The sequence below is a fragment of the Triturus cristatus genome, chromosome 2_1 (assembly GCF_964204655.1).
Source record: "Triturus cristatus chromosome 2_1, aTriCri1.1, whole genome shotgun sequence".
Classification (NCBI taxonomy): Eukaryota; Metazoa; Chordata; class Amphibia; order Caudata; family Salamandridae; genus Triturus; species Triturus cristatus.
Window position 1 is genome coordinate 312,196,304 of NC_140581.1, and position 19,570 is coordinate 312,215,873.

Genomic DNA, 19,570 nt, shown 5'->3' on the forward strand with positions numbered 1-19,570 from the left:
AAGATTACAGTGGGCAGAGGTGTTCGCCAGGGCTGCGTGTTGGCCCCTACTTGAGTTTTTGCTATATATAAACAACATTGTAGCTTTTTTAACTCAAATTGACTTTGATGCACCCTCATTGGCGCACGTGAAAATCTAAATACTTTATTTGCAGATGATTCCCTGTTGGTCTCTAAGACCTGAAGTGGTCTCCAGAAGCTCCTGGCACGGAGTTCTGTGCTGCAGGGGGATTAGCGATCATGATGGCTAAAGCAAAGCTAATGACATTCAATCCCCACAAATACTATAAAAAAGGTTTTACTCTTGGGGGGGGGGGGGGGGGGTGCCTCTTGAATCTGTTCATAGCTTTACTTATTTGAGCATCACTTTTTGCATTATTATGGCATGGAAGAGGCACCTCACCAAATCCGTTTTAAAAAGAGTATAAAGCCTCTTACTCTAAACCTATCTGGCCTGCCATTCAATTGTACGTAGTTTGGGCCGAGCTTTGGACACACATAAATATTGATTCACTTGTTGTTGAAAACAAATTTCCACTTAAACCTTGTCTCCCTTCCTCCCAGTACCCACTTGTTTCCACTTTTTATAAATTTGGGCTTAAGAAATCTCCAGGGCAAAGCTAGACTCCGCCCATTGTTATATTGGAGGAGGCTATGGTCTACCCCAGAACTTTAGCACTACACAACAGCCATTCAGGACGTTATTTGAGCAGGCCACTCAGCAGAAACACCTTGGCTCAAATATATCAAAGAGATGCTAGAGCACATTGGGGCTCTCGAACTATAGATCCATGCAGACACTACATCCTTCGCTTCAGAAAGTGCCTTCAAAGATTTCTACTGGTCAGTGGTAGAGGCAAAAGCAACTGCAAGAGCAGACCTCCCCACTCTATCTCTAAAATGTTTAGACTTTAGGTCCGTCCTGGATTAGATAAGAATTTTACTGTGACAAGGTGACTGTACCATGCAATAGAAAACAGTATTTTCAATGTAGAGCGGGTACTTTGCTGTTGAAAGCTTTTACGAAGAGTTGGTCAGCCGAGGCTACTGATACTTGTCCTTCATGTCAGTCTCAGGCTGAGAGCGTCCGGCATGTTTTCTTTATTTGCCCAACTTGTGCTTGCCAACACAAATGCTGGCTAGTTCTTATTTGTAGGCAAATTTGCCACCATAGCCACTTTGCTTCCCTACCCTACGCATAATGAAGTCCAAATGCTCTCTAACATAATCCATGCCCCTTGCTAAATTTGTAGGCGCTATGTGGATGTGCACAGGAAATGTTTATCTTCTGCCTAAATTCTTGGAAGATTTCCTTTACAATGTCAAAATTTGATCAATGTACATTTAAAAAAAAAAAACACATCTTTTTACTGATATTTTAATAATGTTTATTGAGGAAGTTTTACAATAACTTGTACTGCTTGGGAAGAATTTTACATTTTTAACCAACGTCTGTTTTAACCATGTTTATATTTGTACTTTTATAGCCATGGTGGGCGACATAAAGTTATTTAATTTGATTATAAATATTATGGAATTGAATTACTCATCCAGCACTTTCATCCAAATACTAGTATTGACTTAAAACAATTCATACATGTCCAATAATCTACTAGTAATTTAATAAAATTGCAGAGTTCATAGACCGATTGGCTAACAGCACTGACTGAATAAGTCCCACGCGATATTTGTTATATATTGATTCCAACAGAACATGCAGGCAGCCAACGCCATGATGCGAGCGATGTACTGCAGTGTCACCTAATCAGGGCCCTATGTGCATAAGTGTATGCAGTAGTTAAGTAGGGATCAATTTTAACCCCAAAGAAGGCCTCTGACACCCATGGGAAACCTAATAGGCAAAAACATGTTGGCAGGTGATAAGGATGCATGAGTTACAGTAACAACTTGGACTTCCCACTTTTTTCTTTTAATCTTATCTTGGGTACCTCTATTAATAAAAATACATGTTTTCGGGTCTATAAGATAATTTTAACTTATTGATCTCTTTGACTATTCAATATTGCCATTTAAGAACTCCTTCCAGAAGGAGGTTTAGCCAACCCATGCATTTACACAGTTCTCCTTTAAGTATCCATCCTGTGCTAGCCAACCTCCTTCCCTAATCGACTGACGTGTTCCCTGATCTCATTGAATAAACACAGAGCTGGCATCAAGCTGTGCTGCTTTAGCACTGATTAACACTCTCTGTCAGCCTTGGGTCTTGGCAGCCCACTGTTGACATGAGGAACAACAGTTGTGAGCCAGCGCTTCACCACCATTGCACCACCTAACAGGGGTCTCGCCTGCCATTCTGCTGGTTTGCACTGCCGTCTGGAGATCTGATCAAGGCAGGGAGATGGTGAAGAAAGCGATAACTTCCTAGTGTTACGAAAGCAGTTGAAAATACATTATTGTTTACAGTTGTTAAATCCTACCTTGCATTTGTGTGATTCAAGCCATACACAACAAAAGTAATTTTGGATGAGGTTGGTCCCCCAAGAAGGTATGAGTGTGCCTTTATGGCGAATTCAGGCAGTGCTTAGCTTTCCCCAGAACACTTTGCCCATGAAGCAACACAGTAGACAGTTAGGCCCACGCTGTAGGAAGGCTCTGGGGAGAAATGCAAAACTAAATTTAATAAAAACCATCCCACAATGTTCGGGAAAGGGATCCTAGCAGATTTGTCTTATTCTGAATGGATTAGGGAACAGCAGTCAAAGGTTGTATATAATGAACTAAGTGTTGTCTTCTGTAATTATTGACTTTACCTTGAGAGTCAAGTTCTTCTTCAATCAGCCGGCTTTGCTACTGCCCTCAACCTCTGATCTGATCGATTGTGATCCCAATATGGTGACAGATTCAGCCGGTGGGAGGTCATTTAAAGTAGCCAGAGCTCCATCGTGGAGATCTTTTTCCAAATATAATCGGGCACATCTTTGTCCTTCAATCTATATTTGAAACCTTCACATCAGACCATAGACACCATTTATTTTATCCAGTGATTGGAAAAAGGTACATGATCTGTTTTCCATCTCCTAGACATGCACAGGTGGGCTACAGCTATAAACGTTGCAAACTGACTTTTGTCTGAATTCAAGACGGGTGTATCAGAATCATCATGTATCGGTTTTAATTGTGCAGTGACATGAAGAAGGGGATACCACTAAAAGATCTCATGTAAGCGATTACTTGTTCCTAATATGATTTCAGATTAAGGTAGGACCATAGTCCCTGAACCGTGCTTCAATACAGTGAGGTTCTTCTGCAGCAGAGTAAATTCAAACTAAAATTGATTTCACCAGGCTAGCTGGAAATCAGTGCCGCTCGTGTAGAATCTTGAAGGAACTACATTTCAATCGCGCCCTACCCCCTCCCCGAAACTCCACTCCTGGCCTCTGTCATGAATTACAATATTGTCCATCTGAAAGAGGAATTGAAGAGTAAAGCACAGATCTGGTAATTTGTTAACTCAGCATTGTGTAAAGGATACTGTCTTCTGCTACCTGGCTAACACATATACTTGCAACAAGGTTATATGGGTCAATTCACTGAGATCAAGGGGGATGCCAGGAAAAGTGTGATTTACATTCATATATTTACCTAGCTAATATTTTGTCAAATGTAAGTACCTTTTCTGGCATTATGTGCTGTAAGTGAGTACTGCATATGACAGGTATGACATTTCTGTACACTGACATAAACATGTTTTTCTAACACTTGATGACCAAAATATACACAATGCGTACTTGACACATGCTTAACGTTAGAAACACATGGATTTTCCAGATTTTTCATACTTTACTAATATTTAGCTCCAAATAATTGTATTCCTGGTGGATGCCATCCATTCCATGCGTTCTGATATTGCCGGAATCATTTGTGCACTTAACTCAACTTGTAGTGCAATGTAAACCCAGTGCATTCAGGTTATACATTATTTACTCATTTAAATGTGGCTTGTGCAGTTCTTTTGCTTTGGGAATCTGTGGAAAAGTAACCCCTTTCCTGGTTTCAGCCAGATTTTAAGTCCATGTCTTTGGCAACACTGCATTCATAATTTACTTGCGAATAATGCATACATGGACAGCCTATTTTACTTACACCAAAAATATGATGGCTCCTATTTGGAGCTGAGCAGAGACACTACGCGCACTAAAGTCTAAATGCTGCCACAGCAGTTCACCCTGCAACTGTGACTGCCCCCAGAAAACCCTTTAATTATTAGGATAACAGGTCAGGAATGGTGGGGCACTAGTGGACATCAGTGTGACAGTGCAACAACTGATATTCCGATGGCCAGGCAGAATTGCCTGGCGCATGGTCCAAATGCCTTCAGTTCAGAATGGAAAAACGAGACATTCCTGGAGATATCTCACTTGCGGGTGCCCCCCAGGAGAGGCAATCCCAAGGCTTACAGGGTGGGCATGATGGATTTCATGTCCTCCTTCCCTAAGTCCAGGAAGTCCACAGCATTCTCCCCGCCAGTGAAAAATGTAGCAAGTGATTGGAGACTGTTACTGGTGCAAAGCTGAGTGTCCCCACTCCAACCCTAATGCAGTCCTGCCTCACCACTGCCGCTTTGCAAGTACTTGCCATTCCAGTAGCTATCATCTGCCATCCAGTTGGCAGAATATATGCCTCCTTGGTTGGCAGGACATTGTCAAAGTTAGTTTTGTGGCTGTTTTTCATTTCGGTATACATTTATATGGATCTATTATAGATGATATGTGTGAACTTGTCCTCTAGAAATTTGAGTTTTTTTATCACTGTCCTACTTTTTCTTGGTTGTAATCTGCAGGCACCTTCCCAAAGGAACACCTGGCTAAGTAAAAAATTTGTTGTGGCAAAAAACTGAACAAAATTCCGTTTGCACTACTTATTCTGCTTCCAAAATAAGAAATTGAGCTACGTGATTTTAACAAAAAGGAAGTCCTATGTTTTACATTTATAAAGTGAAGCAACATTTATTAACTTGTCTCTCTAATACATAATCGGCAGGAAAAAATAGTGTAAAATGTTGCTCCATTTTCCACTGGTGCAAAACTTAAGTCAAATGGTCCAGGTTAAGGTTGGAGCAAAAGCTATTTGTCAGTCAGTCAGTCAAAAGCTTTTATTTCGGCATGATGCCATAAAAAGACATAAATAATTCTGTACAATAAAACACAATTAAATCGACATATACATAGAGTGCAGGCCATAAAAACATTAAAACTTTAAGCTAAAAAATTTGCGCAGAAAAACAAGGGTAAACTATTACCACAAGAAGCCAAATTGTTGGAGCTGTGACCAAAGCCCGGAATAATCTTAAAGCACCAGCAGAATCTAATAATGCAATAATAATGATACTGGAATCAAAGGGGTTGTGGGACAGTGATCATTTTTTTGGACCTGGTGAGCCACATGGAAAAGAGATATTTGGCCATCGCAAAGACTACCAGTGGGGTAGTATCATATTTTAAAATTCTAAAGACTGCCTGGTAGTCCCTAAGGCCCCTTGACTTACAGAGCTGAATAATCCATTTCTTCCTAGCCTTGATATAGAGGGGGCAAAAAAGAACAACATGCATCTCAGTTTCACAAATATCAATACAAGCGGGGCACATGCTTGAACGATCAGATATGCTAGACCATCTACATGTAAAAGCCCTCAAAGGTAACGAACTATAACGAAACTGGATGTAGAGTTTCTTTGCCAGGGGGGGTTGGATAACATCCAGGAAGGTTTCATACTGGGGGCTGGACTTAATGTCCAAAAAGGTGTCTGTAAGCCTACCCAGAGAAGAATGTAATAGCGTTTCCTTCCGATAGAGACACAAAGCCTCACTCAAAGATTTCTTGGATAATGTACAGCTTGTCTCTTCCGGGGCGGACCAAAGGTCCCCCTTCCCTATGGCATAGCACAGGGTCTTAACGTAAGTTAGCCAAGGAATCTTTTCCAGTTTCCCCCTACCCAATATATCAGATAATTTCAACAGACGCCTAATAAAAGAATTCTCAATTACCGCTAAAGAAGCAGGAATGGAATGCCCCCAAAGCTCAGCGCCATATAGCGCGCCCCCTCTTGCTTGGGATTTATAGATTTCCATAGGGGGGCCCAAAGGTTTGGAAGAGGTGTTATTAAATACCTTCAGTAAACCCCCCACTGATTGAGCTAGCTTCAGGTTTGCCTTTGCCATATGAGACCCCCATTTCATTTTATCATTGAGGGTCACCCCTAGATAGTCAAAGGTGGCAACCCTATCTAGTTCTACATCTCCCATCTTAGGGTGGGGACAGTTGATTAACTTGGAACTGAAAACCATGAATTTTGTTTTGGATAGGTTCAGTTCCAAATCCCTTTTTTCGCAGAAAGAGCAAAAAGCCTCCAATGTACGCTGGACGCCCATGAAAGATTTGGATAACAAGAGCGTGTCATCCGCGAACATAAGGGCCGGTATCCTACGCCCCGCGAGGATCGGAGAATCCAAATTAGCGGAGCGCAGGAGATGCTCAATCATCCCATTAATAAAAAGGGAGAAAAGGGTGGGGGCCAGGACACAGCCCTGCCGCACATCCTTTTCCACCGGGAATGGCCCTGAAATTTCCCCACATCTCCCAAATCTCACCCTTGCATAAGTGCCTTGGTGTAGGCGTTTGAATAAATGACAAAGGTAGGGGGGAACACCCATCTCCAATAGCAAAAACCACAATTTTTCCCTTTGGACCGTATCAAATGCGGACCGAAGGTCCACAAAAATCAAATAAAGATCACCAGCTCCCATACTGACTGTCTTCCAATAGATCAACTGAAGCCTAAACAGTTGGTCAATGGTAGAAACCTTTGCTCGAAACCCTGCCTGGAGCGAGGTTAAGATTTGGTGGTCCTCCATCCAGGACTGCAACCTTGTTAAAAGGACTCGAGCAAACAGCTTCTGTAAGACGTCAATCAAACTAATGGGGCGGTAGTTGGCTGGGTCGAGGGGAGAGGATTTTTTATGTATGGGTATAATTTCTGCTCCCAACCAGGTATCCGGGATCTCAAGGCTCTGCAAAATGGCATTGAAGTATACCAGAATGTAAGGGGCCCAAATATTTGGTTCACTTCTAAATAGATCACCGGGAATCCTGTCAAGCCCCGGAGCCTTCCCCGCAGCTAGGGTACTAAGAGCCAATTCTATTTCTGAGAGGGAGAAAGTACGACTCACAGAGTCTTCTTGATCCTTCTGATTCAATGGAATCGCGTTGGGCGGGGTTACCAGATCAGATCCTCCCCGAGGGTCACTTAAAGAATATAAGGGTTTGAAATGGGCGAGCCAGACCTCCTCACTGAGGTTAGGAATGATAGCGGGGCTGCAAGCTACTGTACCAGTTCGGACAATGTTCCAGAAGGCCCTCGAGTCATGAACTGCTAGTGCTTGTTTCATGTTTTGCCACCTAAGCTCCTCCCACTCCGATTTTGCCTCCTTAATCAAATTTTTATAAAGGGCCCTTGCGACCTGGATACTCGTCAGTGTGCCATTTTTTACCTCCTTAATCAGGGCAGTCTTGGCCAGTCTGCAGGAACTATTGTACCAATGCTCAGGCCTTGGGGCCCGTGGCCTTGAAACAGAGGTACTATAGAAAAAACCAGCAAGGCCACCGAGAAGTTCCTTATGGATGTTTTGAAAAACAAGGAGATGGTTCTGTTCAATATCCCCGTTAGAACTCAATAGGAGGGAAACCGCCTCCAGGGAACGAGTGACAGTACTATATAAAGCTGCAAGCTTTATTTCATCGGTCACAACCCTTGCCCACCTAATCCGTCTGCCTCCTGCAGCTAGAACCAAGTTCTCACTATTGTGTGGCGACTGGCCATATGAGCCTGCACTACCACCAAGGTTACTTATCAACTCTAGTGACAGTAAGTTATGGTCACTATCGACCCGCGGAATAACAGAAAATGTTGCTAAATAGCCCCAAAATTCCACGTTCACCAAGATATAGTCGATGGTCGAGCAACTCCCGGATCTATTGAAAGTAAAAGCTCCCGGTACATCAGGACACAGTCTACCATTACAAGCCCTCAAGGAATGTGCGATGGCTAACTTATTGATCTCGAGGGCTAGGGGGAGGAGACGCTTGGCCGGGTAGATGGTGGGGACAGGGATTTTATAGTTTTCATCCTCATCACAGGTAAGGGGAGGGATCCCGAGGAGAGGCTCGTAGTGGCAGTTGAAATCCGCATCTAATAGTTTGTGCGACGCAGGAGGAAGGGAGTATAGTACCTCGTCCAAAGCTCCCAGAATCGACAACCCCAACTGTGCCGGACTTGGGCGTAAATAAACGTTTAGGACAACCAGCGAATATCCGGCAGGGAAGGTAAGTAGCAGGCACAAAATATCGGGGGATTTTGTATCAATTGATTTTACAGAGCAACCTAGATGGGTTGCAACCCAGATAACTAGCCCCCCCGATGGTCTTCCCCTAGCGCCTTGAACCGCGGGAATAGAAAAAGTTGCGTAGCCCACCCTCGCTGGACTGTACCGGAGCCAAGTTTCTTGAAATAGACAAATATCAAATTTGTCCATTAGCTCTCCCCACTCAGGGTCAGAGAGTTTGGTCTCCAGTCCAGCCACATTCCAGGACCCTACTAGTGGTCTACGCGAGGGTGTGGAACAAGGACTGGTCTCCAAGTGGGGAGAAGTAGGCGACTCATGCGAGGCAGTATGTACAGGGGGACCCAGCTCAGGGTATCCTTCCATAGGGCTATTGTTCAGATGGGAAAGGGGAAGGGGAGTGTATCCACTCCCAGTGCCCGATGCGGTCAAGGAAGGATCCATCACCACACCATAAACCTCTCTACCAAAGTTCCCCTCAAAGCACATGTGCCTGCCCTTGGTGTTCCTTCTGGATGATGGTCAATCCACGGAACTAAGCACATCAAAACGGTTGGCAACCGGGATATTGAAATAAAAATTATGAGAGGGATGGTGGGGGTATGAGGGTCCTACAGGGTTCAGAACATTGGGATGAGAATAAAAATACCCCAAATGGAAAGTATCAATAGAACCTAGTTTGATCTTCCCACCCAAATCCAGTATGTGTCCCACTACTCTGGGGTCCCTAAAATTAATCAAGACACAATCCCCACTAATGTCCTTTGGGCGGGTCCCTAGCCAACTAACCCTACGAACAAACAAAATCTCCCCTTTGCCAGCACCATTCAATGGTCTATTTTTGGACAGCCAATGTGTGACTTTATTTTTTAATTCATAGTAAGTTTCCCCCTTAGTGCTAGGTAAAGGAGGAACTCCTGTGAGCACAATCACATACGGGGCAGACTCGGGGGGGGAGCTGTACGAATGGCAGAGAATTAACCAAATTCTGAGAGGCTGAGTTCCCTCCCATGGTAGAAAGAAGCCTACCCCCACCAGAACCCCGTGGGCTATGTTCCTTATTGCTCTGTGGCTGATCACAAGCTAATGAAACAATAGAGGCTCGGGGAGCATTCAAGGGTGTGGGGGGACCAACAGAAGGAGGAGGGACAGTTGGTGGAGCCAAAGGAGGCTGGGGTAAAATGGAGGAAGTAGGAAGCGAGCAAGAACTAGGCTGACCCTGGGGAACAGGATTATTACTCTTAGCTTGGGTGATACTACCTACCGTACCACGAGAGGTGAGCAATGGATCAAAATATGACTGCTGTGACCCTATACCTTTGGTATTAATAAGAGATACCAACCTGTCTATTTTAGATGACAGGGTTTTTAGGAGAAGGTTTAGGGAGTGATCAATATGCGATTGTAGATCTAGTAGTAGGTTAGAAGCCCAAACCGGTGGGTTAGTAGTAGGAGGGTGTTGAATCTGGTCTGGAGAGGCAAGCCCAGGAGCAAGAGGGGCAGAATTGAAGGTCCTTTGTTTTGTTTTCTGCTTATTTTTCTTTGGCTTTACCCGTTTCTTGGGGGCCACTATAGAAACAAAAGAGGACGATAATGGACCAACTTCCGTGCACTCAGGCTCATCTAAAATCACCTGCGCACAGGGTAAATGGGTAAAGGATGGGAGCATGGATGTCATAGCTTCCATATCCACCTGATATGTGGACATATCAGCCGAGCCGTCATGTGGGGGTACCATAGTAAATGCAGGAGTAATGGACAGCCGTCTTTCCGTATTTTCAATTGCTGTAGCAACCACCCCAATTGTTTTCTGCAACATTTTATCTATCGCTGTCAAACTTGGCAGCGGTGGATTCGAGTTAGCTAATTGCCTAGTCATAGGACGACTCGAAGAGGGTTTAGTGTGTTTCCCCATTACTCAGTTGGGGACTAGCAGACTGATGCAGTACTAGAAGAAACCCCTGTAGGCACAATAGCTGATTACTAAAAAAGCGAGAATAAAAAATAAAAAAAATAAAAACACGCTATGTGTGCTTATGACTGTATACTATATTGCAATTAAAACACTACTCATTATTAATGAGATATTAAAGTCCAAACTAACCCAGAGTCCACAGCCAAGAGGTGTTGCCCAGCCCGGCCTCCTTCGGCCCCGGACGGCCACAGACGGTCCCGCCCTTGTCCCGGGCTTCTCCCGGCGCTACCCGCGCGCGATCCCGCGTCGCGGGGGCGGCGGCGGTTATTTAAGCGCCTCCTGGCGCGCAGCTGTGCATCAGGTGGTGTGTGCCCGCTAATCCTCCTGGGACATGTAGTCCTGTCTCCCCACTGCGGCCGCGGGCGTTGTGAATGCGGCGGCGGGAGACCAGGAGCACTTCAGGGCAAAGGGCAGCAGAAACAGGCAGCAGAGTCCAGGGTCCACAGAACCTCAAAGGTGAGTGGAGACGAGTTGCCCAACAAACGATTTGCAGGAAAGGAAACCCGCTCTGCCGGAGCGGCGGCGGTAATTTAAGCGCCTCCTGGCGCGCAGCTGTGCATCAGGTGGTGTGTGCCCGCTAATCCTCCTGGGACATGTAGTCCTGTCTCCCCACTGCGGCCGCGGGAGTTGTGAATGCGGCGGCGGGAGACCAGGAGCACTTCAGGGCAAAGGGCAGCAGAAACAGGCAGCAGAGTCCAGGGTCCACAGAACCTCAAAGGTGAGTGGAGACGAGTTGCCCAACAAACGATTTTCAGGAAAGGAAACCCGCTCTGCCGGAGCGGCGGCGGTAATTTAAGCGCCTCCTGGCGCGCAGCTGTGCATCAGGTGGTGTGTGCCCGCTAATCCTCCTGGGACATGTAGTCCTGTCTCCCCACTGCGGCCGCGGGCGTTGTGAATGCGGCGGCGGGAGACCAGGAGCACTTCAGGGCAAAGGGCAGCAGAAACAGGCAGCAGAGTCCAGGGTCCACAGAACCTCAAAGGTGAGTGGAGACGAGTTGCCCAACAAACGATTTGCAGGAAAGGAAAAGCTATTTGTTCAGTTCCCTATTATACAAGCAAAACAAACGGTGCAAATCAAATAATTTGGACACTGGCAATTTTGAATGCTATCATGTTTTGTAGAGTTATTCCTGTGCCCTCTGGTACAGTCCTGCACATCTACTTTCTTGTGTTCATACTGCTAGATCTTAAGGTATTCTGTTCACTTTTTCCTTTTCTTCCTTTCAGGAGAACCTGTATTTAGGTGCAGATCACCAGAACAAGAGACGTTCACGTGTTTTTGGAACTATGGGAACGTACGCAACGTGACAGACCGCGTAAAACTGATGTATGCCTCAGGGTAAGGTCAACCTAAAGCTCATGTAATAATGTTTGCTTTGGAAATATTTTTCTATAAGACATTGAAGATTTCCCGACCTACATTTACATCTGAACATATTGGATACCATAGAGCTGCAACTTATACGTCAACACATGTACAAGAAAAACGAGACTGTTGCAGCATGGTACAGCGTGGCAAAAACACATACCTCACCAACATTCATTGGCAGTTTGAACATTGCTCTGTAACTGCAGTTGTCATTCTTGAATCACTCTCAAACCTCCCTCGTCACACATACATCACATCGCACCTCAAGGATCTCCGCTACACAAATTAACACAGTTCAAACTCCTCACTCGCACCTACAAAGTTCTGCATAACACTGTCCCTGCATTGCCCAATAGCCGGATCTCCTTTCATAAACTCACCAGACTCCTCCCACCTGATGGACTCCTACTACCAAACATCTCATGCATACGCAGAACTAAAGCAGACAGGTGGGCCTTCGCCTACATCACTCCTAAAGCCAATGACCTCCCTTTACACATCAGTGCCTCCTTAATGCTTAAGTTGCAGAATAATTTGAATACCTGACTCTTCGATTACTCCCTCCAGCCACCCTAGGCGAGGCTACACTACACCTGCTCAGTGCCAGGATACCATCCTGAGTGATAGCACACTCTACAAATCTTGATAACATAACATTTCATGCAACGCCAGACTTGGGAGTTCTCTAGAGTCCTCCTGGAAACACTTACCTAACCGTGTTACCCAGTCAGCCTCCCTGCAATCAAGATATTGTTAACACTAATCAGGCCCTGAGAAGCCTTGGATACCAATGAATGGCTACCTCTTCCTCCCTTTGAACCATAATATATACCATGTATATAAACTTTGTGGATTTGGTCCTAAGTCATTTGCTAATTTTATTTCAAACATTCCAAATAGGAATTGTGCTTGCACGAGTGTAATCAGTATGCACTTCTAATCTTTGAACATGTTGTAATGATGTATTTATTTAACAAAGGATTGTTGCAGCAAAGCATTATTCAACAATAGAATGAAATATTTCTGTTAAATCAATGTTGGCAGGTTGTAGGGATCAGTCAATGAATTTATGAGCTTGCTCATTTCAATTGCAATGTAAAAACAGGAAGGGAAAATTATGAAACTCCAAGTGAGCCCAGGAGTTAGTTTGGCACAGAATAGTTGGCAATCTCCTTTCAATGTTGAATTTGAAATTCAGTCTTTGGTTCCTGGGGTGAAAACTAGAGCTGAGTAACTTGTTTGTATCCAGTGTGTGATGTTCAGTAGAGTAGGAACTCAATCATTTTGAGAACACCAGGAAGCACACCTTTCCGATATGATTTGTTGTTCAGACCTTTCATGATGGAATTGATGTCAGTGGCATGAGTATCAATGAACAATCCAGAGGCCGATCCCAGTGAGCGATTTAGGGAGTTTTGCACAGTGAAGCTGTCAAATAAATGCTTTTGAGGTATCCTCCAACTATGAGAGGTAGTCTCAAATTCAAGTGAGGCAGCAAGTGGGAAGTTATCCGGCCGTAGGGGAGTGGTCGCAACAGATTCATTGAGATGGGATCTTGGAGTTGGTCTAACACATTCAGTTGGAAATGGACCTTAGCACAGATGAGGTGTCTATCTTGCAATTTTAGTAGCTATTGAAATATATGCTTGAAAAAGGTGGTTAAGCCACGATTTGTAAAGTAATGTGGTGGGCACCATGAATACCGACTCCAGAATAACAATAGGTCGCAATATCGCGGCCAAAGTATCGAAAGTAAAATATATACACATACATATACCACCAAGGAACATATATATGGAGTTAGGTATAGAACATTTAACTTGCTTACCTGTTGATAATTTACTTTAAGATATATATCTTCAAAGTGCATAGATGTTGAATTAAGAATAGTAAATCAATACCCTCTTTAGATGCATGCACTTACCTTTCAACAGTTTGTCCCTCGATATTCTTGTGGCACAATTATCCGGGGATCGATATTCAGTCGATCGATCGATGTGGTTAGTAGGTCAAACGAGGGTCCTTGAAGAAAGGTTTTGTAGTGCATAAACCTATAGAGTTACCTGACTGTATACAATAGCAAATTAATCCTTGACATAGTAAAATAACTAACTCATAGTAAGCAGTTACAGATCCTTAATGGTTGGAGTAAAAATGAACCAGGCACGGGGTGGTATGAAAAGGTTACGCTTGTGCTGCATAAGTTTTTTAATTTTTTCTAGGTGAATTTTTTTTCTGTTTATGCAGGATTTCCAGCTGGTGTGGTAATGACTTTACACTGGGCATTTAGAAAACTAGTAAAACAGTGTTATATGCAGGTCTTTTACCATAGATTTAATAGCTTGTGATAGAAATGCACATTTTTCAGTGGTGCAATTACTCCATTTATGTAAGAATCACCACAGTATGAGGTCTGCTGTATTTCAGCATGCACAAGGAATGAGTGTATGAATCAGGCTTTTGTATGAAAATGAGGTATGGGTGGCAGGTCCAGTGCTTAGTTTGTCAGGAGGACCCCGCAGCTTGCACCACCGACTGCCCCCCCCACCCACCAGTGCTGCCAATGACGGTACCAACACAACCAACCATCACATTTCTACAAGAGTGACAATTCAGACTTTTAATATATATTGCAAATTACTAATACCTGCCACCTAAGCTATTCTTATAGTATTGGGCGGCAGGTACTAGTTTTTTAATGTATACTGAAATATTACACTACTGTTAATGGCCTCAGGCCCAATTCTCTCTTGCTGCCATATCACTATCCTTCCTCCATGTTTTTCTGAGTGCTTTCTCCTGCTTTTGCTTGTTTTTTACTGCTTTCTGCTTCCTGTCCTCTGTTTTACTGACTGTTTTCTCCTACTTTGGTCTTGTTTTTACTGATTTCTCTCTCATCTCTCCCTGTTTCCCTGAGTGCTTTCTCCTGCTTTTCTCTTGCTTTTTTAATGCTTTCTCCTTCCTTGTCCCCATTTTTCTGACTGCTTTCTCCTGCTCTTTCCTCGTTTATTCACTGCTTTCTCCTTCCTCTCCACCCATTTTTCTTAGTGCTTTCTCTTGCTTTTGTTTCGTTTTTCACCGCCTTCTCCTTCCTCTACCCTTATTTTTCAGAGTGCTTTCTCCTCCTCTTCCCTTGTTTTTCACTGCTTCTTATTGAGACCCTCATCGGGGATTTGCCACTCTTTATGTATCCTGATTGTTTGATTTGCTTATCATAAAAGTAGACAAACAGCGCCACCATGCGCAGGCTATCATAACTGCCAGTATTGACAAAGTGCGGGTGCCAAGCACCAGAAACCACCAGCTCAAATTACGCACTGGTGGCAACTAATGAGAGTGTCACCTTATTTACAAATTGATGCCCTCCAATTGCATTGACAGTCTAAATATCTATGATTATGGAAATGTGCAAATTCATTCTGATTATAATTTTTTATAAAAGGCTTCAGCATGTCCCTGTAGGAACAATTAAAAAAAGATGCTTTATCTGCAGACTAGCGCATAAATCCAAAAAAGGAGCCCCTTTAAGGCAGGATCAAGGCATCCTTTTTAGGTCTCGGCTAGCGAAGGCTGCGCTTGCGCAGTCTCGCTCGCGAGATTTAATGTTTTAGGAATGGGGCTTTAACCCGCCCCTTTTTTTCCCTCTTCTCCATTGGCTGGCCGCTTAAATGCTGGCCAGCCATTGGAGAAGAGCTTTGTCGCTCCAAAGGAGCCCCGTCTTTTAGCGATTCGGGGGCGTGTTTTTTCGATTCTTTCTCTCCTCTGGAATGTAAACATTCCAGCCAATGGCAAGAGGAGAGAAAGAAAACCACGCCCCCGAATCGGAAACCGCCGCTGCGTTTCTCCGAGGCATTTCTGCTTCACCTCGGAGAAAGGCGGTGGTTTTCATGGTGACTCCCTCCCCCTGCTGCCTCCTTTCAGTACGAGGCGCTACATGCCGCCTTATTCTGCGCTGCCCAGGTTCACGGCTCAAAGGCCGCGCGTACACTTTCCCTCTTCCAGATGTTTGTCGCTGGCGTTTCCAGTTGAATTGACTCAGTGAGGCGCGCGCTATTCATTTCTTTGTTGGCGCTGCCTGCACAAGTTTAATCTGCAGAACAAATGAATGCGGGTTTAATTAGCGTCTTGTTCCTCGTCTCTAGTATGTTGCACATATTGGATAATGAGTATTGTGTTTTCTATTCAGCGGCGGTCAGCTGATATCTGCTCTCTTCCTCGCGCGCGTCTGTCTCTGCTCCTGGATCTTTTCTGGTGCCGGCTCAAAGTCCAGAAGCCAGGAGCGGGCGGGTGCGTGCTTGCGTTGCGCTAACATCATTGAGTACTCCCACACGTGTAGGCTGAACTTTCCCTCTGTGACCCCGGGCCCAAGAATCACAGCATGTTACGTCACTGCTGCAACTCGAACCAGGTTCTCGAGTTCCAAAACTCAGGTACTCTGGCCATAAGGCCACATCCTCTATCCAACATGTGAAGCGTCAGGAAAAGGGCAGGCCTAATCAAAACAGACAGGAGTGGAATATATTCGGTGTCAGCCTTTTGGTAGTACGGATGTCTTCATGCAAACATGTTCACAGTCACTTTGCCATTGCCAAACGTCCTTACCAAGCAGCTGAGCGCTTTAACTTCATGAACATAGAAGACAGACCTTCCTCTTAGTTTCTAGTTACAACCAACCAAGGGTGGAAGCTGGGTGACGTTTCTCGGCTTCTTCCGGGTACTGTATGCATGCTTCCCCCAATCACAGGCTGTGCATGTGGTGACGCCGTCCGTGCGAAGGGCACTTAGTGTCTGTGAGCAGCGGCCTCGGATTATCAGCGCGCGGATTGCAGTCGAGCCGCCACCATGCTCCACCATGTCCCGGCTCTGCGCGCTCGAAGTCAGTGCCCCAGACACAGGCACCGCACAGGTGAGAGTAAGGCGCATTAATGCTGAGTAGCCTCCGCAAATTGGAATTAGATTTAGGTGACCCTCTATGAATTCATTGCAGGTCCTGCAGACACATTGTTACAAGGACCCTGCACTTCATAAGGTTAATATAGCCGGCTGCTGTACAGGGCCCAAACAGGTGTCGCGAGAAGCTATTGGTTAGAAGGAGCTTGCAGGTGACACTGGAAGTAGGGGTGCGGGAGGTGCTGTTGCAGCACCCCCCCAAAAGCCTTATAGTGCTGCAGAAGGAGAATGAGCAATAAAAGACATTGCACTAACTTGTCCCATTTGCTGAGTTCAAGACAGAGACGGAGTTTCATACAATGGATTCTGACAAACTATTTAAGATGGGGATTGGTATTTACTTTTCCTAAATTGCAGAGGGAAAGAAAATTAAGCTCACTTTCAGCCTGCTATGACAGTGGGGGCAAAGTTAAAGCTAGGGTAGGGTAAAATAAAATCCTATATATTTTGTAACATATCATGCGATGGTATGATATTTGGCATACATAACCACTGCATGTTTAGTTTACCCGTACTGTGTGGAATTTCATGCAACAGGGGGGCAAAAAAGTTTAATTTGCTAATATTTTGCTTACCTGGTACATACTGCCAATTCCCGCTGTGCACAGCCTGCAGACATGCACTGTGCTTCCAAGTACCATGCACCATGGGTTAAACTAACGCTTTTTAGTGCTGGTGTCCGCCTCACCGCACTGATGTGCATTAGTCATGCATATTGAGCTCCTAAAACGCTGTCTGTCGGGATCATAAGGCACTTCAAAAGCTTCAGGGGACCGCGTATCCCTAAACTTATATAAATGTGATTCCAACCCCCCATTGTACGTTTTGGCTAAAGCCTGCATAATAGGCAGTGCTGGAAATAAAAAAAATATATTCCAGGAACCCATAAATTGGGGATCAGTTCCTGGCAGCGAAACGGTGGTGGGGTTACTCTGTATGGGTGGCTCTGTGTGTGTGGGTGGCTTTGTGTGTGTGGCTCTGTGTGCGGGTGCAAATGCAATAGGTCTCGCATTTGAGAGTGATTAAGCTATTGACATTGTAAATAACAACGCCGTTTCTTTAAATGTTTTAAAAACATAAACAAAAATGTCATGAGCAATGCCAATAGCCCTAACTTTAACAATGCCGAGACCATTGCATTGTAAATGCTTGTTTTAAATACATTTGAAGAAGAACCAGTTGAGAGTAAAAGAAAATACCCTTGCACAGCAGATGCTTTTGTGACATATAAACTGTGTTGCACACATTCTAATATCATTCATCCTCTTTATTTTCCTTTCTAGGAAGGATTTTGTCTGGGCAGAATGTCCTGATTACAAATCTGCTGGTGAAAATAGTTGTTATTTCAACTCAACATATACCCGTGTATGGGTACAATATTGCCTGAAGCTGGTACCTGAAGCCCTCGCACCTGGAAATTTCTGTTTTAGTGTGGATGACATAGGTAATGCTTTTCTTACTCGACACTTTATGCACATTGAAGACTTGCGTTGTCCAGAAATTGCCAAGTCTTTTTGAAATACAAAGGTCAGTTATAAAATTACCTTACGTAAGGCAAGCAATTACTTGCACATTTGTGCAAATTTCCTTATTTCACATGAACTCCATTAAAATTACCACTCAGTATTTTTATATAAGGTTTTTGTTAATGACCCTGGAAAACAGATTATGCTTTTGACATAGTACACTTTAATGGGGCATTTTTAACTGGCAGTGTAATTTAATATGAAAAATGACTCAAACACAGAACAGCACTTTATCCACTTTGAATATCTGGATTTCAACCTATCCGTGCATAGGGACGGCCAAGAAGCCTAATTATTAAAAGCAGTTGCTGGTCTGTCTTTGCACCAAACTCTTTTTGGTTCACAGAGTACAAATACTTTTTCAGTGGAATTGGTCTGCCATTTTGTTTTCAAGCCGTGAAATTCACTTTGCGAGAGGTGTGAATGATATTGCACCAGCAAGCATCCATCCAGATGTTCATGTAGGCTTTTGATTTGAGAGCTTGGGGGGTTCATCTAGAAAGCTTTAAGTCTTGTAAGATGATTGTATTTTGGGGTTCAGTATATAATGCTGGTGAACTTTGACTGACTCTAGCATTTGCTTGTTGATTGATTTAGAGAAGTATTTATTTCAGTTAGTAGTTGAAGGTGCCAATATGTCCTGCGTCCTGATTAGTGCATCAAATAAGTAAATAATTCTGCAGTTTTTGAGGATTCCCATGTACTGCCCGTCGCCCTTTTACATTACCCCCTTATCCTTCTACACGCCATGAACCAACAGATGTAACTTGTAATTGATGTACCTTCTGTCACAATGTGTAACTTGTAACCTATGTAACTCTCCTCATGTAAAGCGCTCTGATACCTCCGGGTCTAGCCAGCACTATATAAAACTCAAGTGAAAAATAAATACTTTTCTCATCCCTATTTTGAGGATTCTGAAGGGAATGTTTTGTAAGCATCTATTTGGGTCTTAAGGAGGGTGCGTTGATGCATCAAGCGGTACTTCACAGAGAACCATAATACGGCATCCATCAGAATGCTAGAATGTTAGAATGGGATGCCTTCAATGTGGTCATTTGAGGAGTTTGTACACCTCAGATTTCTGGGGCCTGTAGGTCCCTCTGGAGGGACATTGAGAGGGCTAAGGACTTGCTGGCGGGCCTCAGTAAGGCGGCAGACGTGAACTCTGCCCTCACTTTCCAACTAGCAGAGGCAAGACTGGTTCAGGAGGCTTTACTGGAAGAATTGCGTCGCTACAATTTCTATGCCTATGCCGCAAAGATGCATCGAGAGGGGAATCAGCCAGGCCGGCTGCTGGCATGGCTCACTCGCCAAGACTCGGAGCCCCGGCCCTTCACCGAACTTGTGTCAATCCAGGGTATCACACTCAGCTCTCACGAAAACATCCTGCA

At 44.3% G+C, this 19,570-nt stretch overlaps 1 protein-coding gene across 8 annotated transcripts in view; it reads left to right on the forward strand.

Annotated features, from left to right (window-relative positions):
- Nucleotides 1–19,570, forward strand: part of GHR (growth hormone receptor) — a 985,620-nt gene that overhangs the window by 881,008 nt on the left and 85,042 nt on the right. For all 8 annotated transcript variants that reach the window (XM_085631192.1, XM_085631197.1, XM_085631195.1 and 5 more), the window contains 2 exons: nt 11,559–11,670; nt 17,934–18,094. In XM_085631192.1, the coding sequence (XP_085487318.1) occupies nt 11,559–11,670; nt 17,934–18,094 (273 nt within the window). The remainder of the gene's footprint in view (nt 1–11,558; nt 11,671–17,933; nt 18,095–19,570) is intronic.